Source organism: Ambystoma mexicanum, chromosome 3q (assembly GCF_040938575.1).
Source record: "Ambystoma mexicanum isolate Mex_15411 chromosome 3q, UKY_AmexF1_1, whole genome shotgun sequence".
Lineage (NCBI taxonomy): Eukaryota > Metazoa > Chordata > Amphibia > Caudata > Ambystomatidae > Ambystoma > Ambystoma mexicanum.
Genome location: NC_090926.1, coordinates 1247786954 through 1247808965, shown reverse-complemented (window position 1 = coordinate 1247808965; position 22012 = coordinate 1247786954). Strand labels below are relative to the sequence as shown.

General features: G+C 49.5%; 1 protein-coding gene across 1 annotated transcript in view; it reads right to left on the bottom strand.

Annotated features, from left to right (window-relative positions):
- Positions 1-8602: 8602 nt before the first annotated feature.
- ZNF653 (zinc finger protein 653) overlaps positions 8603-22012 on the bottom strand; it is a 412702-nt gene continuing 399292 nt past the window's right edge. The window contains exon 9 of the mRNA XM_069604215.1: positions 8603-9780. Within this exon, the coding sequence (XP_069460316.1) occupies positions 9603-9780 (178 nt within the window). The 3' untranslated portion in view covers positions 8603-9602. The remainder of the gene's footprint in view (positions 9781-22012) is intronic.

Sequence of the window (22012 nt, the reverse complement as noted above, 5' to 3'; positions counted from 1 at the left end):
GCCTGGTGTCTGCCTGAGAGGTAGGAGTTAAAACAATTCAGGACAGTGCCAGAGAATCCCAGCCTATCAGCAAGGAGGGAGAGAAGGATGCAGTGTTGAATGCATCTGAGAGGTCAAGGCGGACGAGGGGGCATGGATCGCCCTCATCTATGATTTTGACTGCACTCTCCTTCACCTCTAACATTTCGGACATCTCCAAAAAGTCTAATTATCAGCTACACCTCCTCAGAGGTAATCTACCTTTCCTCACTTTCCCCACAGCGGCTCGCTGTCTCCAGAGCCCTGGATCTCTCTAGGCTTAACTACTGCAGCAGACTCTTCCTCAACAGCCATGTGCCCTCTGCAACTCATCCAGAACAGACCTGCAAGCCATATCCTGCCCCAAACCCAGGGATTGCATCTCTTTGGCGGTGAAATCCCTTCACTGGTTCACTGTGGCTGCAATGATCAAGTTCAAGACCCTCAGCATTGTCCACAAGGCTTTCTGGGGCCTGGGAGCTAGCTATCTGCAATTTTTCCTACCTAAATACTGTCCCCTCCGAGCCCTCCGCTCATCTACCTCCAACCTTCTGCGAGTGAGCCGGTTCTCCAAGCCGAGATTTTGAGGGAGATCTTTATCCTCAGCAGGGGCCTCCCTCTGGAATAGCCTCCCTGACGCCCTCCGTCTTGAGCCTCCTTAAGTTCCGGAAACTCAAGACCTTCCTCTTCCTTCTCTCTCTCTCTCTACCCTGCTAACCTAGCGCTCTGCTCTTTCCCTCTCTCCCTCCTTTTTCTTACAGCCTGCTGACTGGCCGCTTGGTGTACCTCTGAGTCTCACACATCCCTGGCACTCACGCCAGTCCACTCTCGCACTTGCCTCAGAGCCCTGCACTCACCCCACCCTCACTGCACTTGAGAAATGACCCAAGAGAGTAGCTTTCTCTGCACTTACCCCAGTCACCACCGACTGGGTGCACTTGGACCTCCCTCTCCCTGTAACTGTCTGTGCATTTGCACGATCCAAATGCTGCATGCCTGAAGATCGTCTGTCTGTTCTCCCCTGTCTTCACGCCTTAATTGCACTTGGTAAAACTGCAGAATCGTCATCAGGCCTATTTGCCGTGTCTTAACTGTTAATTGTATTATATGCACTTACTCTGCCTGTGCAGACTATTATCGTCTAAGAATTTCAAGGGCTCTGAACGACTGTTTTTTCCCCATGTTCCCACCCTCCTTGAGTGCTTTGAAACACTTGCCGCTTTATTAATAAACATTACCATTACCATTTGGAGGGCATCATCCACCACCTCGATGGTGGCTGTCTCGATACTACACTTTGGGCGGAACAATGGCTGTTAGTCATTTAGGCGGTGGAGTTTTTCAATTCTGGCAAGTAGTTGTAGCAGCTACTTTTTCCAATATTGTGCCAATAAACGGGAGCTTCTTAATGGGTCGGTAGTTGGCAATTCGTCTGGATCTAGGATTTAGATTTTTTTCAAAGGAGGTTGTATAAACCAGTTTTGAGGGTGTCTGGGAATGATCCTTCTGCGAGGGAGGCATTGATGATGCGGAGGAGGGCACTGGGACAGTCAATTGTTTAATGATGGAGGCCGGAATGATGATATCAGTGTAAGAAGTAGGTTTGAGGGAGGTCATCATTTTTAGGAGATCTGGGCGAAAGAGAGAGGAGAATTCAGTTCAGAGGGGCAGTATGCCTGCCGGGGTACAGGGGATGCTAAAGCTGTGAGGTTGATTCGATGGTCCCTTTTTTCAATAAAAAAATGTGCTGAGTCGCTGGCACTTCGGGGTCGGGTGAGGGTTGGTACAATGCTTCACACTACTTTAAAGAGGGCTTTGCTCCTGTTGGAGGCAGCCGCAATGGTGGTGGAGTAATAAGCAGCTTTGGCCTCAGTAATTAGAATCCTATGGTTTGCAGAGATTTCAGGTTGGTGAGGTCTCCAGAGTTATGGTTTTTGCACCACCATTTCTCTAGGGCTCCGATTGAGAGTTTGTTGGAGGCAGGGTGTGCCATGGGGCGGATGGTTTGGTCTTTGGCCGGCTGGAATTTATGGGGCATGAGTGTCCACTAGTTTCACAGCCGAGTTGCTGAATAATTTCAGGTGGCCTGAGGCATTCTCTATGGTGTGGAAGGCTGCAAAGTCTGCTTCCAGCTCATTAACCGGGAAGGTTTTGAATGATCAGCGTTGAGTGAGCGCCTGACCTTTGTGAGCCACAGTTGAGTGGGTGACCGATAATGGGATGGCAGCGTGGTCAGACCAGTAAAGTGGGGTTGGGTTTGCACAGGTGATTCAGAGGGGGTGATGTGAAGGCTAAGTCTAGGATGTTGCTTTGACGCCATAACCTATGGCAGGAGGCGCTATACAAATGCATGATAACATACGTATACTGATTATTAGATTGAAGGCCTCCTCCGGGGCAAATCATGCTCACTTTCTACTTGGTCATTATTTGACGACTTGTGCCTATAATTTGAGAGGCTTCTCAAACCCCCCCTTCTCAAACCCCCCCACCCCCTCCCCCCCTCTTTCTATGGATTCTTCTCCTGCCGATTCCTCATCTGATAGATATCCTCATCTAGCTCTGCTGCTTGGAAACTTTGCGACAGGGGCGTAGTGGACCTCTACTCAGCTGTTGATCCGTCTTGCTCAGTGCTCGATCGGCGGCTTCGGACTCGACGTCAGTCGTCGTAATACCACGTCACTACGCCCCGTACCTTAGTTTCCCCATGCTTGAACGCTGCATAGGAAAACAATGGGAGACCAGGCTAACCATGACAATGGGAAACATCCCAAAGGGTGAAAACCCCAAGAATTTAGGAAAAAATAAAAGCTTTTGTTTTCTTTTTCTGAAAGGCAAGCGACTAGCCAGAAAGGAGCGGTTACCTCAGAGCCATCACCAGGCGTCCCTTTGCTTAGGCAGATGCGCCAAAGCCACAAGAACTTTGTGAATCGGGATGGAAGGGAGGGGCAATGAAGAATCTGCGGGAGAATAATTTATAGGAAGAACATTACAGAAAGTTATTTCACCTTCAATTAATTGCTTTTCTCCTGCAGATTCCTCATCTGATAGATAAGTGGGTAGAAAGTGTTACAGTAGCAGATTTTGCAGAACTGCCCTACCAAAACGTGCATCAGACCCGCTAGCCCCGCGTTTGACATCTAGACAATAGTGCCTGGTAAATGTGTGCAAGTATGGCCATGTGGCCGCATGACAGATGTCCCTAATGCAACCCCCTGTCCCCCTGCAGGGCTGTAGAAGTCGAAACCCCTCTCGTTGAGTGTGCCCTGATGCCTGGAGGAAGCTCCCGGTTACAGACTGGTAACATTCTGCGATGTAAAAGATAATCCAACGAGATAGAGTCTGCTTTGTCACCGCTAGACCTTTGCGAGACAATGAATGAGCCACAAACAGCTGGTCAGTTTTCCGGACAGCAAACGTCCTAGCGACGTAAAAGCTCAAAGCTCTCTTGGGATCTAAGTGGTGGAACCGCTCCTCTTCCTTAGAGGGGTGTGGTGGAGGGTAGAAGACCGGTAAATCTATGTACTGATAAAGGTGGAACTCAGAAGCCACTTTCGGGTGAAAGCCAGATCTTACTTTAAGGGAAACCTTTTACCGAAAATAAAATGCAGAACGGGGGCTTGCAACACAAGGCCTGCAACTCACTAACTCTCCTGGCTGACGTGATCACAACCAAAAAGGCTGTTTTCAAAGATAACTGCCTCAAAGAACAGGAATGCATGAGCTGAAATGGAGCCACCATCAAGAATGTCAGAACTAGATTTAAATCCCAGTCCGGGACAAGGAGTGAGCAGAAACTTATTCACAAGGCCCTTCAAGAATTGGGCCATAGCTGGGATTGTAAAGAAAGAACCTTGATCCGGTGACCTTTTGAACACAGAAAAGGCCACCAAATACCCTTTAACTATGTTAACCTGAAGGCCTGCTGAGGTCAGTGACAGAAGGAACTCCATCACTGTAGTGGTGGGGCAAGTGATGGGATCGATCTTGCGGTCCCTGTACCACGCCTCAAATCTTCTCAACCTGCATGCGTACAGAGATCTTGTAGACAGTCTGCATGCAGCCAGCAACACCCAGAGTACCTCTGCCGAGAGGTCCCAGTCATCATACCTCATCCTCTCAAGTACCACACATGTAGGTTGAGGGACTCAGGGTTCGGGTGGCACCGAGGCAACCAGTGAGGCGGACAGATGGTCAGATCCAAGAGATCTTAGTACCACGTTCTGCTCACCAAGTGTGGGGCAATCAAGATCATGGTCACTCGAAACCTCTTCAACCTCATAAGAACCCATGGGATGACGGGAATCAGGGGGAGGCGTAGTGGAGCGTGAAGGTCCAATCCATCAGGAACGCGTCCCCTAGTGCACCGTTCACTGGGAATTCCCTTGAGCAAAACTGTCTGCATTTCCCGTTGGACTCCATGGTAAACAGATCCACTGCTGGAGTAACCCAGAGAGAGAAGACCTCCAGGACTTCCTGGCACACTTCACACTTGCACGAGACTGTGCTTTGCCTGCTCAGCATCCACCAAGCCGTTCTCTGCCACCACCAGATGAACTGCCAAGACCGAGACTTGACTCTCCAGCAACCAGAACCACCGCTGCATTGCATCTCTGCAAAAGGGGAGGGAGCGCACGCCACCCGGCTTGTTCAGGTAGTGCATGGCCACTGTGTTGAATGTCAGGTTCAGGACATGTGTCCCCCTGAGAGAAAGGTTAAAACCCTCAGGGCTAGCCTGATGGCTCGCAATTCAAGACTGTTGATGTGCCACCTGCTTCCATCACTGACCCAAGGCCACTGACCTGCAAATCCCTGCAGTGAGCGCCCCAACCCTTCGGAGATGCATCCATGACCACCAGGAGCAGAGGCCAGAAGGGTTCCCCGTGTAATAAGATTGCTGCGGTTGGTCAACCAGCTGAGGTCCTCAACATCTTGGCTGGGCACCTTGAGGGCATCTGTGAGCGCTCCGTGGTACTGTGACCACTAGGGATCTCATGCGTAGCCTGTCCTCTAGCACTAGAAAAATACAGGAGGCCATGAGACGTAAGAGGCGGAGAAGGGAAGCAGCTGGTAAGGTGGCATGATTCCGGAAGTGTACCATCTATGCTATGATGTCAACTCTCTCCTCGGGAGGGGAAAGCCTTTCCCACCCGGGTGTCTAGGACTGCTCTGATGAACTGGAGCCTGGTGTCACATGGGACCTCTTCAGGGAGAAGCCCAGCCTGTGTAGTAGCAGGTAGGTGTCCTCCAGATGAAACAAGACCTGCCATCGCCGACTTCCCTCAGATGAGCCAGTCATCCATGTATGGACATACATGGATCCCGGATCTCCTGAGGTGAGTCGCGACTACCGACATGAGCTTGGTGAAAACCCTTGGAGCAGAGGTCAACCCAAAGGGGAGCACTTTGAACGGACAGTGCTTGTCCCCTATGAGGAACCTCAGGAACTTACTGTGCTTTTGATGTTTCAGCACATGGAAATAAGCGTCCTGCAGATCTATTGACAACAGCCAGTCCTGAAGTTCGAGAACATCCTGAATTTGTCCTTCCTCAGGAACTTGTTCAAGGCCCTGAGGTCCAGAATGGGACGCAGACCTTCTTCCTTCATTGATATCAGGAAATAACAGGAATACCAACCCGATCCTCTCTGATCTGAATGTACCTCTTCCACAGCAACCTTCAACAACAGGGCTTGCAGTTCTTCCTGGAGCTCCTGTCCCGGTAGGATTGGAGGCAGTGAGGGTCTGTCCAGTGGTTTTCCTAATAAGAGCAGACAATAACCTCACCGAACGAGCAGCAGGGCCCAGGCATTGGAGGTACTCTCCTGTCACTGGGGCCAATGTTCTGCCAACTGTCCACCCACAGGTAAGTCTTGGGAGGGGACATTAAAGCGGCTTATGGGCGGTGCCTCCCCTGCCGCTGTTTGCTGGCCTCTGGAAGCCTGTCTGCCCCTTCCAGGACACGAGAAACGCTTCTGCCACCGCCTGGCCTGTGGGAGCTGCGCGTTCCTGCCTTAAGGCATATATTGCCTGAAGCCTCTGCACCTAGAGTCAAAGCAGAAGGGAGGTTTGGCTGGATGCGCAACTAAGCTCAGCGATTCTGCGGCTAATTTTGACTCAAACCTTTCCAAAGAGTCATCCGCCTGCGGGCCAAAAAGAAACTCTCCCACAAAAGGCATGACCCAGTAGCCTATTCTGGACGTTCGGGGAGAAGCCAGAGGTTTTGAGATAGGCTTGCGTTCTCAATACTACCGCCGACCCCATCGAACGGCCAATGCAGTCGGTCACATCCAGGCACGTTTGCCACGACTGCTTGGCTACCTCCTTCTCATCTTCCATTAGCCGTGTAAATCCAGCCAGCATTTCACCTTTGGGGATGTATTGCGTTGCCTGCTCCAGGGCTTTCCATAAACCAAAGGAATGTTTTGCAAATCCACAGGCCACATTGGTGGCTTTTAACACCATGCTGCCAGAAGTAAAGACATTCGTGGGCATAGCGTCCAACCTTTTACCCTCCCTATCCGGAGGCAGATTCGAAGTGGATGCCGAAGGCCTGGTGGCGATTGTGGCTGCCTGCACAACAAGCCCACACGGAGAAGGGTGAGAAGCCAGGAAAGATGGATCTCCTCTTGCCGGCCTGTACTTCCCAGCAAAGTTAGAGTTGACAGGGGGAATGGAGCACGGATGTTGCCACAAGGAGGTTAGGGGTGGATTAAGTGGCATGTTATGCTCTGTTACTCGGCCTTCTTCTAAGATGTCCGTCAATTTGTAGCCCTGATAGGCACTGAAGAGGACTTCAAACCTAGGGTGTCTACTACCCTTACTACTAGGGCCCTAAATGTATCATGGGTGTGGGTGTAGGTGTAGGATTGACCCTGCTGAAATTCCACATGTGGAGATGTGCCCAGGCAGCTGGCATTGTGTAATCCTTTGGCTAATGCCAACAGGTCCGCTTGGTCATTGGAAAAATCAACACCTCCCAACCCAGTATACACGGGATCGATGTCCCCCTGGTCGCGCTGAAAATCGATGCCATGGACTCGAAGAATCCGGACCTGGAGAGAGGGATGAAGGATCCGCTGGCGCCAAGGGATTTTCCTTTGACGGAATGGCCATCGTCGCTGGTCGGGACTTGGGTATTGCTGTGACATCGGGAACGTGAGTCTCTGGCCGTCGATGGTTTCAGTGTCGAGCCCAAAGGCTTCTCTGATGCCAACGGCGTCGACAGTTTGGCATGCGTGGAATCGGGAATGTTGCTTTTGGCACTGAGGCTTGCTGTTTGGGGGCAAGGTGGTAACCGCACCTGCAGCAGCCTGTGTCTTAAACATGTCTAGCATTTCTTTTTTTAAATGTTCCCACTAAACTCGAGTGGTCGAGCCAGCCGAGAGCTTTGCTTTTTCCGACGACGAGCTGGACTCCTGTCGATGTCGCCTCTTCTTCTTACGTGATGAAGACTAGGAAGAGTGGCTCCTCGAGTGTGACTGCCTTTTGGCCTTCTGCCGATGTGTTTCCTTCTCTTTTTCAGGACTGGGCACTTCCATCTCGGCCTGGGAGGACCGGACGAGCAACCATGCTGGAGATTTCGGGGACGGTCAGCCCAAAGCAAGTTTTGGCGGCCCGCTCACAAATGGATTTTGAATGCATCTTGGAGCACAACGCACATCCCTCTGTCTCATGATCCACACCCAGACACCACAGACAAATGGCGTGCAGGTCAGTCACCAACATTTTGGAATGGCAGTCGGTGCACCTTAAAGCCTGAAATCCGGGGAGCGGACATTGCGGTCAAGGTTTTACATAAGAAATGTTATGAATTTTCATCAAAAACGCTGAGTCGAAGACACAATGTTGTGTTCCTGAAGCAGCGTGCGGAAAAAAGGAACTGAGGTACAGAGAGTAGTGATGTGGTATATATCATGTCCGTAGCACTGAGCAAGACTGATCGGGCACCAAGCAAGACGGATCGTCGGCCGAGTCGAGGTCCACCAATCTAAAAGTTTCCGAGCCGCAGAGCTGTATGAGGATATCAGATGAGGAATGTGCGGGAGAAAAGCAATCCATTGAAGGATGGGTTGCACCTTAGAAATGGATCTGGACAAGGCACACTGGACTGGGGATGCAAGATTGATTCATGCAGACACCCACCTGCCCAGTAGCAAAACTGTCATCCACACATACACCACACTTTTAGAAAGAGACAAGAAGAAAAAAACATTTATATTTTGACAACCGCTGCTTTCCTCCCTCTCTCCACAAGACTATGTCTGAATATGAAATGCACATCCGCAGAAATCAAAATCACCTGTGCACATTCTCGGGTCTCAATGTCACAACCACCTGTGCAAAGACTCAGGGCTGAATGCCACAAATAACTGTGCCTATCCTCAGTACTGAATGCCACAAGCACCTGTGCACATTATCAACACTGAATTTCACAATGATCTGAACATCACCTATTCCCAATGTCATAAAGACCAGTGCACATCCCCACTTATCAATATCACCAACATTTGAGCATAACCCCACTTCTCAAGCTGAAAATACCAGAAAACCGCGCCCCGCTCTGAATGTCAAAGACAACTGTGCATGTTCCCTAGAAGTTTTAATGTTAGAAAGCTCTGTGTACAGGCCCAGACCTCAATCTCAGTAATATATTTGCATTTATCAGGATTCAATAACCTCAGCATCTGTGGACATCTGCAAGCCTCAATGTTGCTAACATCTGTGTTCACCCATCGTCACAATGTTACAAGCATCTGTGGAATATTGTTAGGTAACAGTGTTACTAACCTATATGATCCTCATCCCCGGTCTCAATGTTACTAGCATCTGTGGCCATTCTTAGCCATCACTGTTACTAACATCTGTGCACATCCCCCAATCTCAATGTTCAAGTATCTGTGGACATCCTTAGGCATCAGTGTTACTACCATCTGTGCACATCCCCCAGTCTCAATGTTACAAGTATCTGTCGAATATCCTTAGGCATCAGTGTTGCTAACATCTGTGTTCATCCCCATCTCCAGATTACACTCGGATGTCCATTTGCCAATGTCTGAATGTTCCAGGTTTCCATACCCAGTAAGATATAAATGCCAGAAGCATCAGTGCACCCCTCTCTCAACAGCCAGAACTTTCCATACCCGATGGATTTGTAATTCATCTGTGCTTATTCAGTTTGAATATTGAAATAAGACTTTTAAAAGGGATAGAACTGAACTTTAAATAAGGAACTTGCTTGGAAGGAGGAGATCCATCAGGCCCAGCCCAAAGGGACACGCTAACCCCTTTTGACTCTCCAGACTGGTACCACACATAATCTCTTAGCTTCGTCATCTTTGACCAAGGATGGTGGAGAATGCAACCACTGCTTCATCCAAGGAACATACTTTCACAGATGTGTCTGAACGCCCAGTCTTTAAGAGAGCAGACGGACATTTCCACAACACTGATCTGAACCATCTTGTGTCTCCTCCACCGGTGTCCCAGGACAAAGAGCAGATCACAGAACCAAACAAGTAGTCACTGGAAGCCAGTGAACAGGAAAGTAAAGGCAAGGTGCTCCTGGGCACCTAGTGGGGACAGTCAGGTGACCTTCACTTCTGGATGGCTCTTGAGTTTATGGAACTTGACGCCATCAAGCTTTTCAAAGAGCCTGCCGCAGTGCTCGCAGGTGAAGTTGTACTGCACGTCTGAGGTGTGCTTCTTCATGTGCCAGTTCAGGGAGGCCCGCTGCCGAAACTGGTACCCGCAGATCTCACACCTGGAAGAGGGGGAAGAAACATTGTGATGTAGATCGCAAACTTGAAAAGCAAACAATTGAAAATACTTTTTTCCCCATGCTTTGTCCCCAAAACAGGAAATATTAACATCATGGCGATTTTGATTAGTCCACTCCTTCCTCCCAACTGCTTCGGTACTACCAGCAACAAAACTTGTCAAAAAGAATGCAGACTCTTAAAAAAAAAAAAATGTAAAAAACTTTAGAACAGGGGCTCCCAGCACGAGTCCCCAAATGTCCCTCTTCAGTTCTAACATGCGTTTACGACCTGAAGATTGTAGCAAAGTATATGCTGAGAAGGAACACCTGGGGACACTTTGTGAAAGAGGGAGTGCAAGCACACCGAATGAAGTTTATCTTTCGTTACTCTTTCCTTCTACTCTTCCCATCTTCCGAACTGGTTTGGCATCCGATTGTGCACACCAAATATGTTGGGCGGAGGAGGCACCATATGCTCAGACAGGTTTCGAGGAAAAAGGCTGCATAAAATGTGCAGGGTTACGGCAGAATATTTACTAGAAGATGCATCAGTGAAATAATGCTAATAAAAAAGCATAATATAGGGTCAAAGTGGCTGCCCTAAAGATGCAACAAAATCCGCCTGGAACTCAAACCATACCTTAAGAAAAAACTTGGAGGCACATCCTTCTACCACTTAGCCGAAAAAACCCGGAACATCATCCCAAAAGAAATAAACACTGAAGCTCACCTAAAATTCAGGAAATCACTAAAAACCTAGCTCTTCAACACCACAGACTCAAAATGAAAACCGAAACAGGAAAAAGGATGACTAAACTGGAAAGCACACGGACAGCCCAGAACTGACAGAGAAGCTCCCTCAGCACCTGGACGGGTGACACTGGATAGACTGGAACACAGGCGACACGCATGGAGACCAAGTCAACGACCCCAGCCAATCCCACCCAACATCTTTCATCCGCCCTTTAGTTACCACCAGGTACCACAGTGTTGTGGAATTGTCGAGATACTGGCAATAGCCACACTACCTGAGATGTTGACATTTGGCAGGTGCACTGGCCACAGGAGCATAAAGGGAGGAAAGGGTGGGCTATGAGAGAGCAAGATAGAGGTGGGGGCCAGAAGAGTAAGGAACCTTGTATGCCAGACAGACCCAGATCAGGACAGAGGCGCATCAGGGGACACTACGCAAGCCCAGCACCTCAATTTCAGGATAGAGATGCCAACTAACCAACTCCACTAACCATTTCCCCTTCTGCATACTCCTCTCAAACTCCAAACGAAACACAACCAAAACCTACAGCACAACAAACCACACAAACTTCACTACATTGCAACAACAAAAAACAGACTCGCACAACAGTACACGACGACTACCGACTGCAAACACCCCAGGCCCAGCCAACGAACCCACCGGGCTGAGGCCGCCAACAGCACATCACTGCTCTCTTGCACTTTTCCTGCTTCCTCCCACTAACTCAACCTCCCCTCCTCTTTCAGAGCGCCAGGTGACCACTCCAGTGATGATAGTGCGCGGTACAAATGTCCTTTAACATTAACATCATAACCTAAATTAAACTGGGCTCTTATATCGTGCCTCATGCTGTAATCCAGCCTCTGAGCTTGGGACCAGGTATCAAACCTGTGCTGCTCAGTGCGGTCTTTCCTCCAAGAAGAGCACATTTCTCCTGAGTTATTCACCAGCGCTTATTAAAGGGTGTTGTGAGAAAGTCACAGACATCAGCCCTGCTTACCAAGAAAGGACTCTTCCAGTGGATCCAATTAGGGTTGGTTTATACTGGGAAGAACACAGGGAGAGGGACTTTCCCTTTGGAAACAGAAACATCCACCTACGGAGAGGTCAGGATAAGAACCCTCACACTCAATCTACCTCCCTCTTGTTACCCTATCCCAAGTTACACCTTTCCATCTATCCTTATTAAGCTGGAAATATTGCAGGTATTGACATGAGGACCAGTGAACCCTAGGGGGCGGGGGGTGGGTGAGACATGGTATCCCCCATTGCCTTTTATGGACACCCCTTCAGTACCTCGGACCTTCATGGCATATTGTGGCAGTAACCCTCCGCCTTTTATCAAAACCTAGTGATAGAACTTTTAAACATTATCTAGTTACATCAGTAACAAAGACTGACACGAGGAAGAGAGCAACCGGAATGAAGATTGCTCAGCTAGACCAAGGTGAGCGGTCTAGCTGTTGGAGAAATCCGATTGGCTTCAAACTGCTCCCTTAAGTAACGCGGGAGTTCAAAGACGGAACCGTGGGTAAGTGCGAAGAGATCAGACTCACTGCTGGGGAAGCAAAGCTGTCAGGTGGACATGCAAGCATGAAGAAGAGGCGAGGCAGAGAAGCTGCACGGCATCTGGATTGGAGACACATTTCCGCAGGCAGGAGAGATGCCGAAGCAGGACGAGAGGCAAAGAAGCATTGCGTCGGCAAGGGAAGCTGGAGCAGCACGCTGACGGCCACCAGTCGCAGAGACGCACTGTGTGAAGAGGAGAGATAGAAGACGCTGCGAGAGGCCTGAGCGGGGTCAGAGCTACAGGAGCCGTCCTAAAGCCAGTGAGCCCACAATGGAAGGTCAAGGCCTTGTGAGGGAGCTGGAGAAAGCATTCTTGGTCCCTAACTGAGGCAAATGCCCTATGGCTTACATCAAACTGATTTACAAAGTGCCAGTATTTAGGGAGATGCAAATACACCAGTGATGAGAGGAACTTGGGGGGAAAACATATGCCCCTAGATCGAGAGTGAATGAACATATGATAGAACCTGGCAGGAGAGTATAACTAGGTGTTTTGTGAGTCTGGGACGCGCACACACACACATTGCATCAATGAACTATATGAAAGAACCTGGCAGGAAAGTATACCGGCTGTTCTGCGAGTCTGGGTCCCGCACCCCAGTAGAGATATCATGAAAAGGGAATCCCAAGCAAGAATCCTGCCCTTATGTGGAAAAGGCTGGGGGAAGAGAATAATTTCCCCTGGAGTGAATGGCAACACCAAGAGGAGGGGGCGATCTTCTTGGGCTACAAAGAATTTGATTATTCTTTTGAACTTTTGTTTTGGTGGAGAGAAACCTGGGGAAAGGAGCCATTCCCTGGAACCGTGAACGTTATCCCTTTTGTTGGACTTATACCTTTTTGTGCACTTTTCAAGCCAAAGACAATACCCTTAACACCTTCGAGATTGCTTAGAATGAGAGGGCTAGGATAGGATTTCAGACACAGGACATATGTGCTTTGGACATCTTGACACAGGACAGGCCAGGCCCTTAGTTTTTGGTTGAGGTAGGGAAACACCTACTAGATTAGGGACAGAGGTATTTCCCCACCCCATTATCATTTCATAAATATTTATAGCAATCCTCATGAGTCCTCTGTCCGCGTCTCATTCCTGGTTCCTCACAGTAGTTAGACTTTCTGAAAGGATTAGCTGTATCCAAGTGAAATATAAAAGCTCTGGAAATGTTCTCAGCTGAAGACGAGTGCACTCTTGAATGAAACAGGAAGCACAATCCCTTGGTTATGATGAGTTTCTGTGAACACCTTCAGAATTAAAGAAATAACTGCTCTAAGCACAAGTCCTTATCAAAGATAATAAAAGGATCTACTGACGATCATAGTTGCCACTCGTCTGGCTAAAGAAATAGCAACAAATGAATTCTTCGGAAGTCAGCAAATGTAAGTGCCATGTATAAATGGAAGATGTATCTGAAGCAGTCCATAAAATCAACTTTTTACTGCTTCATTTGATAAGGAACAAATCGCACCTGGTCTGTTAAGATATGCTGGCAGGTAATGTTTGAAGGACTGAATCAAAATCCCAGGCTTTCCAATGGCATTTGACTCTTGTAGAGGAGTAGCCCGAACACCTCTGCAGGAAGTCCCACCCCCCTACTGCCTGTATGTTAGAAGACTGAAACTGCACCATGTTTGACACCAGTAGTTGTGACTATACCGCGAGGAGTGTTCGAGGAAAGGTATCCACTGAGAAAGCCATACCAAATGTATGCCCGAAGAGATGACAATCTCTTGGAAGATGTCCTGAAGGAATATGAAAACAAGAGAAAGATAAGCTGGTGACGTCACAAGAAGTGAGGGAGACTCACCAAGAAGATAAGAGGATGGATGGATCTTATAGTAACAGATGACGAAATAAGGAGTCGAGTGAACATCATTATGCAGAAAAGATTGCATGTGTGAAGAGCACTGCAGAAAATGAAAGCCATTTAATAACTGTACAGATGCAACAACGCAAGTAGACTAGGTAATCTTAGAAGTTAGCTATACGTAGTGAAAAGATTGCAGGCGGTGCCGCCATTATATGGTGTCTGGACATCGGTGTCACAACTTTAGTAAGTTCAAATCCACAGAGAAAGAAGGATCGAGAGCTGTGTGTGTCACAGCAAATAATTAGCTGGAGATCGCAGACTTGAAGGGTGAAGCTGTTTGGCCTGGTATCAAAGCTGAAGCAGTCAAGAACTAATTATCTATCCATGAAGAACAGAAACTGTGAGGCGTTGAATCATCTCATGTTAAGGTGCAAAGGAGGAACACCATGGGTGGCAAGTTTATTAATTCAAGACAATTAAATGCTATAAAACAGGCGAAATACGGTCTCCTGTCACGTGAGCAAAGGATAGAACTAGGAGTTGGGCATGCAGACCAGAACAGTGATAAGCGTGTGCCTGTACTCCCTTGTTTATCCCAAGAGAACAGAATGTACTGCAGGCGAAGTTCAAAGACAGTCTGCATGGCAGAAGGCATGAGAGATGAGGGGCTAATTGGGTGGGAAGAAAAGTCATGTCCACCGCCGGCCCCTAAGTATGAGCTGACGTGCTGCTAAGGAGCTGAATGTTCCTGTTAGGGAGAATTCTCAGAAATGTGCTAATTCCCTCCAGCTTAGAGACCCCCAGCAACTTTGCTGGATTTTGAGGACTTGATTTTATTAACCTGGAGAGAGTGTGACCCTTTTTCCCCATTCTCTCATGTATTTTAATGTGAATTTTACCTCTGTGTTTCTTTTGGTTATGGAGTGTGAGAAACTCCATAGGCATCATCTTTTACATTGTGTCACACAGCACCTTCAGTGCAGTGGCACAGGGAAGCCTTTCAGATTTCCCCAAGGTTTCAATACCTTCTCTGTGATAAACTACTGTTTCCCAGAGCAGTAAAGTGAAATTGACTTTACTTACCATTGGAACTTTCTACACCCAGCACACACTATCTTACAATAGAGTGCTGGAAGGGTTACTTAGTATCCCCTGTGTCTAGATACTCATGTAACATTTTTATGTTACCCTTTCCTCACTGAATGACTGGTAGCAGTGGTTTCGTTTGAACTACCATGGGTTGCATTTGTCGCCGCGGGAGCCATCTTTTTCAAAATGGCGTCCAGTCATCTTTGACAAAAAGGTCCCTGGTCTTTTTTCACCATGTCTTTGTGGAAAGGTCCTTCTAGAGAATTTCTCTGCGCGCCAAACCAGGTTTGGTCTCTTTGTTCATTTCGCCTTTAGCGGCATTCAGGAGTGAAGCACGCCTCTGGCTCCAGAGTGTCTGGGGTAGGCAGGAAATGAAGGAGGTGCCCGAAACTCCCTGTGCTTAGTCTTCTAGGAGACCCACATGCACTCTGTGGTGATTGGCTGGCTGACTGTCCGGCAAGGACAGTCACCCTGCTGGGTGAGTGACAGCTAGTCTGGAATGAATGGGAGAGAACTGAATAAAAGGCAAGTCTTTTGGCTTGTAAGGCAGAGTCGACCACTGGACGAAGGAACCGAAGAAGAACTTGAAGAGGACGCCTGCTGCAACTCCTGGACCTTTGGTTTGCCGGTGAAGCCCTGCTGCAGTGCCTAAATTCCAGGTTTGCATTGACAGAGAAACAAGCCCTTGCAAGGACGACTTCTCCCTTTGAGTTGGTGGGACCAATCAACTCCAAACTAAGCCAGCTGGATGCATTTCCACAGAGTTGCTGCTGGAAACCGTATAACCAGGGAGAGGAACACCAGATTGTGTGTGTTGCTTTTAAGCTGGCCTAGAGCTTTTGGAAGATCCTCCGGACTCCCAAGAAGCAGGACTGGCCAAGCCTGAGCCCCCTCAACTGAGTGCAGGACCCCAGAAGCAAGGAAAGCCCACCTCAAAAGCCAGGAACCGCGTTATTGCTATTTGCGGTAGTCGCAAGGAGCTGGAACACGAAACAGCCACTGAAAGTGAAGTTTGCCGGTTGCTAGTTTTGACTGCCTGTTACGCTCACCTGGTCTCTGCGGAGGCGTTGGGGCACTGTTACAGCCCTCCCAGGAGTTAGATCACCCCTGTTAGGTCTTTCCCTCTGCGGATGAGCTGTGAGCAGCGGCAATTGGTGATACTGCTCCTGATAAGAGAAAACGTGAGTGCGCTGATCAGTGACTATTGCACCTCTCAAACTCTTCTACCTAAGGTGCGATTTCTGTGCATAGGGCTCAACTGTTAACTATTGATGGTAAGCTCTCCGTCCTGCTACTTCTGGCAGTGGCGCTTGTCGATGGGACCTAGTTCCTTCACTGGTCCCCGGTAGTAATAGTCTAGTCCAGCTCCGACTATGCTTCTCCTGGTTGGTAGCGTCTCTCGATGTCTCTTGTCTCTTTCCCTTTCTGTTTTCTCTTTGCCCCTTCTCGTTTTCTGTCTTGATATTATTGCTCTCAATATTGTTGTTAATTCCTGAATAACGTTTTCTGTTTTCTTCCCAATAGATGGAAATGCGCCCTAAAAGCAGCTTTGGGGGCGCGGTACAAGGCCGGATGGAAGATTGATGAAACCGCAATGTCCGACAACAGGTGACTGGGTGAGGTTTGGTGGTAGCGCGACCTTAAGTGTCTAACCTTGGCTTTCGTTTTTACGTGCAGGTTCTGCTGTCACGGACGAGGCGCGTCATGCTGCAGTGCCAAGATGAAGATTTCAGCGCCCCAGAAGATTTGAAGATGAGCTGCAGTGCCAAGATGACGATGTCAGCGTCCCGGAAGATTTGAGAATGTCAGGATCAACGAAGACACGCACAGGTGAGAGCAGATTCCCCAAGTGGTATGTATGAAGGCAGGAAGCAGGATTTCCAAAGGTAAGTCTAATCCCAGGTGGCGGTGAGCGTTACGCTGCATGGAAGTGCAAAACAACGGGAATCGTCTGCCTCGGAATCAGAGCAGTTTATATAGCTGCGATCGTGGGCACACCCACTAGGCCTGGCTTGCCTGCCACTCCTAGAGAGTCGGCACGTGCAAGGCAACCTAATAGGAGCAGCAGAAGCCACACCCAAGTGTATACGTGGGGCTGCTTTAGAGATGGAAGTTCCCATGTTAATTGCACTTTGCACCCGAAATGTGGTGCTATGTCCATAATAAAAGCATTCTTGTCCCAAATAAATGTTCTTGCTTACTGTTATTCATGAGCCTGGCGATCCTGGCCCCCTGTGTATGTAGCCCTTTAATGTTTGCGTTCTTGGCCCGATGACCATGACAGTGTCCCAGTGCATTGCAGGAGTCCCCGCCATCCTCCCTCTTGTCCCCACGACTGAGGCCCAGGAACAGTGAGATCTGCAGAGCTGCACAGGAACAGAAGTCATCAGCTGCATCTTTTCTTTATTTTTCAAGGTACTGTTAAACAAGTCTAAGAGAACTTACCTCTTGCTGTAGAAGTGTTTGTAACTTCCACAACTAACAAGTCTAATCAGCTTGTGGCCCTACATTTGATTCTTCTTTTCATCAAAGACTCCTAACAACTTGTGCAAAAACTTTTCTGTTTACTTACCAGAAGTGCCTCATCCTATCCAAACCTTTTCCCCGTTGACTTTGTCTTAGCCTATTGAATTGAATGACTCTTCTAAAAGGATCTAAAAGCGTTTTGCCCTGCTTAAGAAGAACAAGTTACTTTCTTACCTGGTAATGTTCTTTCAATGGGATGTTCCTCCAACGTATTTCACATCTATGACAGTAATCACCACAGCTGTGCTGCTTCGGAACATTTTTCGGCATCTGTGTCCTGTGTCGATGACATCGATACGCTGTCCCTCGAGGGCCTCCGTCGAGCGCCGACGTCATCGGATGTTATTTGTAGGACGCCCGACGCCCGTAGCCTCAGTTGTAGTTTTTGCCCCAGAACGTGTGGCACCAATCTTCTGGCAGTATGACTACAGAAAGCCTTGCGGAAACGTAAGCTGCAATAGCATAAGAAATTCTGTAGAGGGGCAGGCTGGCAGGGTGCGATGTGGAATGCGTCGGAGGAACATCCCATCGAAAGAATGTTACCAGGTAAGAAAGTAACTTGTTCTTCGAGGGGATTGTGTCCTCCGACGTATTCCACATCTATGACAGACTCCCAAAGCAGTACTAGCGTATGGGTGTGGGAAAATAATTTAGAATGCCCAATCAAATTGCAGAATAGAGGACCGCCTTACCAAAGGCCAAATCTTGCCCATGGATAGAATCCAGGGAGTAGTGTTTTACAAAAGTATGGACAGAGGCACATGTGGCTGCTTCACAAATAGGAACACCCCTCTGCAGAGCAGTGGAGGCAGCCACAACCCTAGTAGAATGAGCCCGTAAGCCCACCAGAGGGTCCTTACCCGCGTGACGGTAGCATTCAGAGATTGTCGAGATGATCCAACGGGACAAGGTCTGCTTAGAAACAGCTTGACCCAAGCTCCTTCCAGCGTATCCTACAAATAGCCGATTGTCCACTCTGACCCGGGACATGCGCGAGATGTAGAAACTTAAAGCTCTACTAGTATCCAACCTATGGAGCCTCTCCTCTTCCTTACCAGGATGAGGAGGAGGATAAAACGGAAGAACTACCTTCTGGCTCAAATGAAATTCCGACACAACCTTCGGAAGAAAAGAAGGATGAACCCTAAGGACAACCCTGTCCTTATGGAACACAGTGAAAGGTGGCTTGGCGGATAGTGCCTGCAATTCACTCACTCTGCGAGCGGAAGTTACCGCAACTAAAAATACAGTCTTTAAGGACAAGAGTCTCAATGGACAAGAATGTAAGGGCTCAAACGGATCTTCCATCAGGAACTTTAAAACTAAGTTCAAATCCCAACCGGGCACCCGGAAAGGTGACGGAGGAAACAAATTAGTTAGCCCTTTCAGAAACTGAGAAACAAAGGAATCTTAAAATAAGAACACTCCTCAGACGAGCACTTAAATATGGACAGTGCCGCCAGGTAACCCTTAATGGTACCCACTTGCAGGCCCTTGTGGGCTAATGAAAGCAAAAAAGACAGAACCACAGGAATTGAACGCTGAAAAGGATCCACATTCTGTACCCTGCACCAGTCGCAGAACTTTCTCCAAGGGCAACGGTACAGGGATTTTGTTGCGGGCCTTCCGGCCGAAAGCAACTCTTCCATCATGTCTTCAGTGAGGTCCCAAGCCTTATAACTCAGCCTTTCAGATGCCAAGCATCAAGGCGAAGGGACTTGACCTCTTGATGGAGAACCCGACCCCACTCCCGGGAGAGCAGATCCTCTCGGTAGGGAAGACGGCGTGAAGGGCAGATGGACATGTCGAGAAGGTCCGGGGACAATGCTCTCCTGGGCCACGCCGGAGCAATGAGGCTCATTCGGGAACCGAACCTCCGTAACACTTGAGGAATGACGGGGACTGGAGGAAACACGTACAGCAGTGGGAAGGACCACTTCACTACGAACGCGTCCCCCAAGGCTCCTCTTGGAGGAAATTCCCGCGAGCAGAATCTTTCGTACTTCCGGTTGACACTGGTGGTGAAGAGATCCACTTGTGGGGTCCCCGAATTGGCGAAGATCTCCAAAAGAACTTCCTGAGCCAGCTCCCACACGTGAGACACCGTGCTCTGCCTGCTCAGAGCGTCCGCCGCCGTGTTTTCGTCTCCAGCCAGATGAACTGCCGAGATCGAAATTTCCTGCTGGATGGCCCAGAACCAGAGCTGCATCGCCTCTCTGCACAGTGGGAGAGACCCTGCCCCCCCCCTTTTTGTTGAGGTAGTGCATGGCCACTGTATTGTCCGTCATAACCAGGACACTCTTCCCCCGCACAGACGGCAGAAAAGCCTTCAGGGCTGACCTAACGGCCCCCAGTTCCAACAGATTGATATGGAGTCTGGACTCCGACAGAGACCACCGAGCGCTGACTGTCAACTCGCTGGCATGAGCTCCCCATCCCGTGAGGGATGTGTCCATCACGATCGTTACCTCCGGACATGGTAGCAAAACGGAGCCCCCTTCATCAGATTGCCTTTGACGGCCCACCACAGAAGACCCTGGGCGACCAAGGGCGGCACCTGAACGGGATCCGACATCCTGCCGCAGGACTGCGACCATTGGATCTTGAGAGCCCACTGCAGAGCTCTCATCCGCAGCCTGGCCTCTGGCACCAGTAAAATGCAGGATGCCATGAGGCCGAGCAACCTCAAGAACTCGAACGCCGGGAGACCCTGGACATGTTGAAACTTGTTCACCCTCACCTGGGGAGGCGAACACTGCCCCAGAGATGTGTCGAGCACTGCTCCGATGTACTGGAGCCGCTGCGTAGGTGTCAAATGAGACTTCTTTAAGTTGAGGGAGAAGCCCGGCTTGTGAAGGGAGTGGCAGCTGACCGACAGATGATCCAGGGCTTGCTCTGGAGAGCACGCCCTGATCAACCAATCGTCCAGGTAGGGGTAGACGTGAATCCCCCTTTCCTGAGATATGCTGCCACGACCAGCACCACCATTAGCTTGGTGAAGACCCTCGGGGCGGAGGTCGACCCGAACGGTAGGACCCGAAACTGAAAATGCGAGTTGCCAAACGTGAACCTCGGGTACTTCCTGTGCTTGGGATATGAAAGCAAGCATCCTTGAGGCCGAGAGACACCAACCAGTCCTGAAGTTGAAGGGCCTGGAGGACTTGAGACTTCAACCATCTTGAACTTGTCCTTCCTGAGGAGCTTGTTCAAACCACGCAAGTCCATGATGGGTCTCAATCCCCCGTCTTTTTTCAGGATCAAAAAATATGGGGGATACCATCCCTTGTTCCTCTCCGTTACAGGCACCAGTTCTATGGTGCCTTGCTCCAGCAGGGATTTGATTTCCTGCTCAAGGAGCAGATCCAGACTCTTCAAAGAGAGCTTCCCCGGTGGATTGTCGTGAGGCCTCTGCCGGAAAGGAAGACAGTAGCCATGGGCTATGATCTCCAGGACCCACACATCTGAAGTAATGGCACGCCATTCTACCAGATGCTGCGCCAGCCTTCCCCCAACCGGCGAACCATGGGACATGGACTCATGACTGAGAGGAAGCGGCTGTGGCAGTGTCTGAGGGCAAAGAGGCAACTGCCCGAGCGGCTTTGGCACCCCGAGTACCTTGTTTTCCACCTCTTGGTACTCCTACGTTGGCCCCTTTGACTGGCAGCTCCCCTCGATCTACCAAAGGAAGAGTAGTAGCAAAAGGATCCTCCCCTCCATTGCTGTCCCCTAAGACAAAAAGGTGGAGGTTGACGTACTGCAGCGCTCAACGACTACGCTGCAGCTTTGGAGGTCTGCAACCTCTCAAGGCTCTCGTCAGCCTTGCTGCCAAAAAGATGGTCACCATCAAAGGGCATGTTGAGAAGCCGGGACTGTACATCAGGAGCAAACCCCCGACTTCCGCAACCACGCAAACCTGCGCATCACAGTGCTCGCTGCCATGGACCGGCTGACACAGTCTGCCACGTCCAGACCCGACTGAACGGATTTACACATGGCATCCTTGCCATCCTGCACGAGGGCAAGAAAACCATCCCATTCCTCCCCTTCGGGAATATGGTCAGCTGCCAAAGATGCACAATTCCACAGAGTGTGAATGAATCTTGCCAAGGCATAAACGGAGTTGGCTGCCTTTAAAGCCATACCCCAGAAGAAAATACTTTCCTCGCCCAACCGTCAAAGCACTGGTCGTCCCTATTCGGAGGGATGGTAGGGTACGCAGCCTGCTTAGCTGGGGCCGTAGCCGCCTGCACCACCAAACTCTCCGGAGTGGGGTGCGTAGACAAGTAGCAGGAGTCGCCACTGGCTGGACGTTATTTTTTCAGTAGCAACTTATTCACTGCCGGGAGACTCTCTGGAGCAGTCCAAGCCGCCGCCGCCCTCTCTGTAAGGCCATATGAAATGGCAGCACCGGGCGGACCCTGGTCCAATATATCTGTCAGGTCATCCTGCAGAAAATCCACAGGTGGAGCAGACCACCCCAAGTACT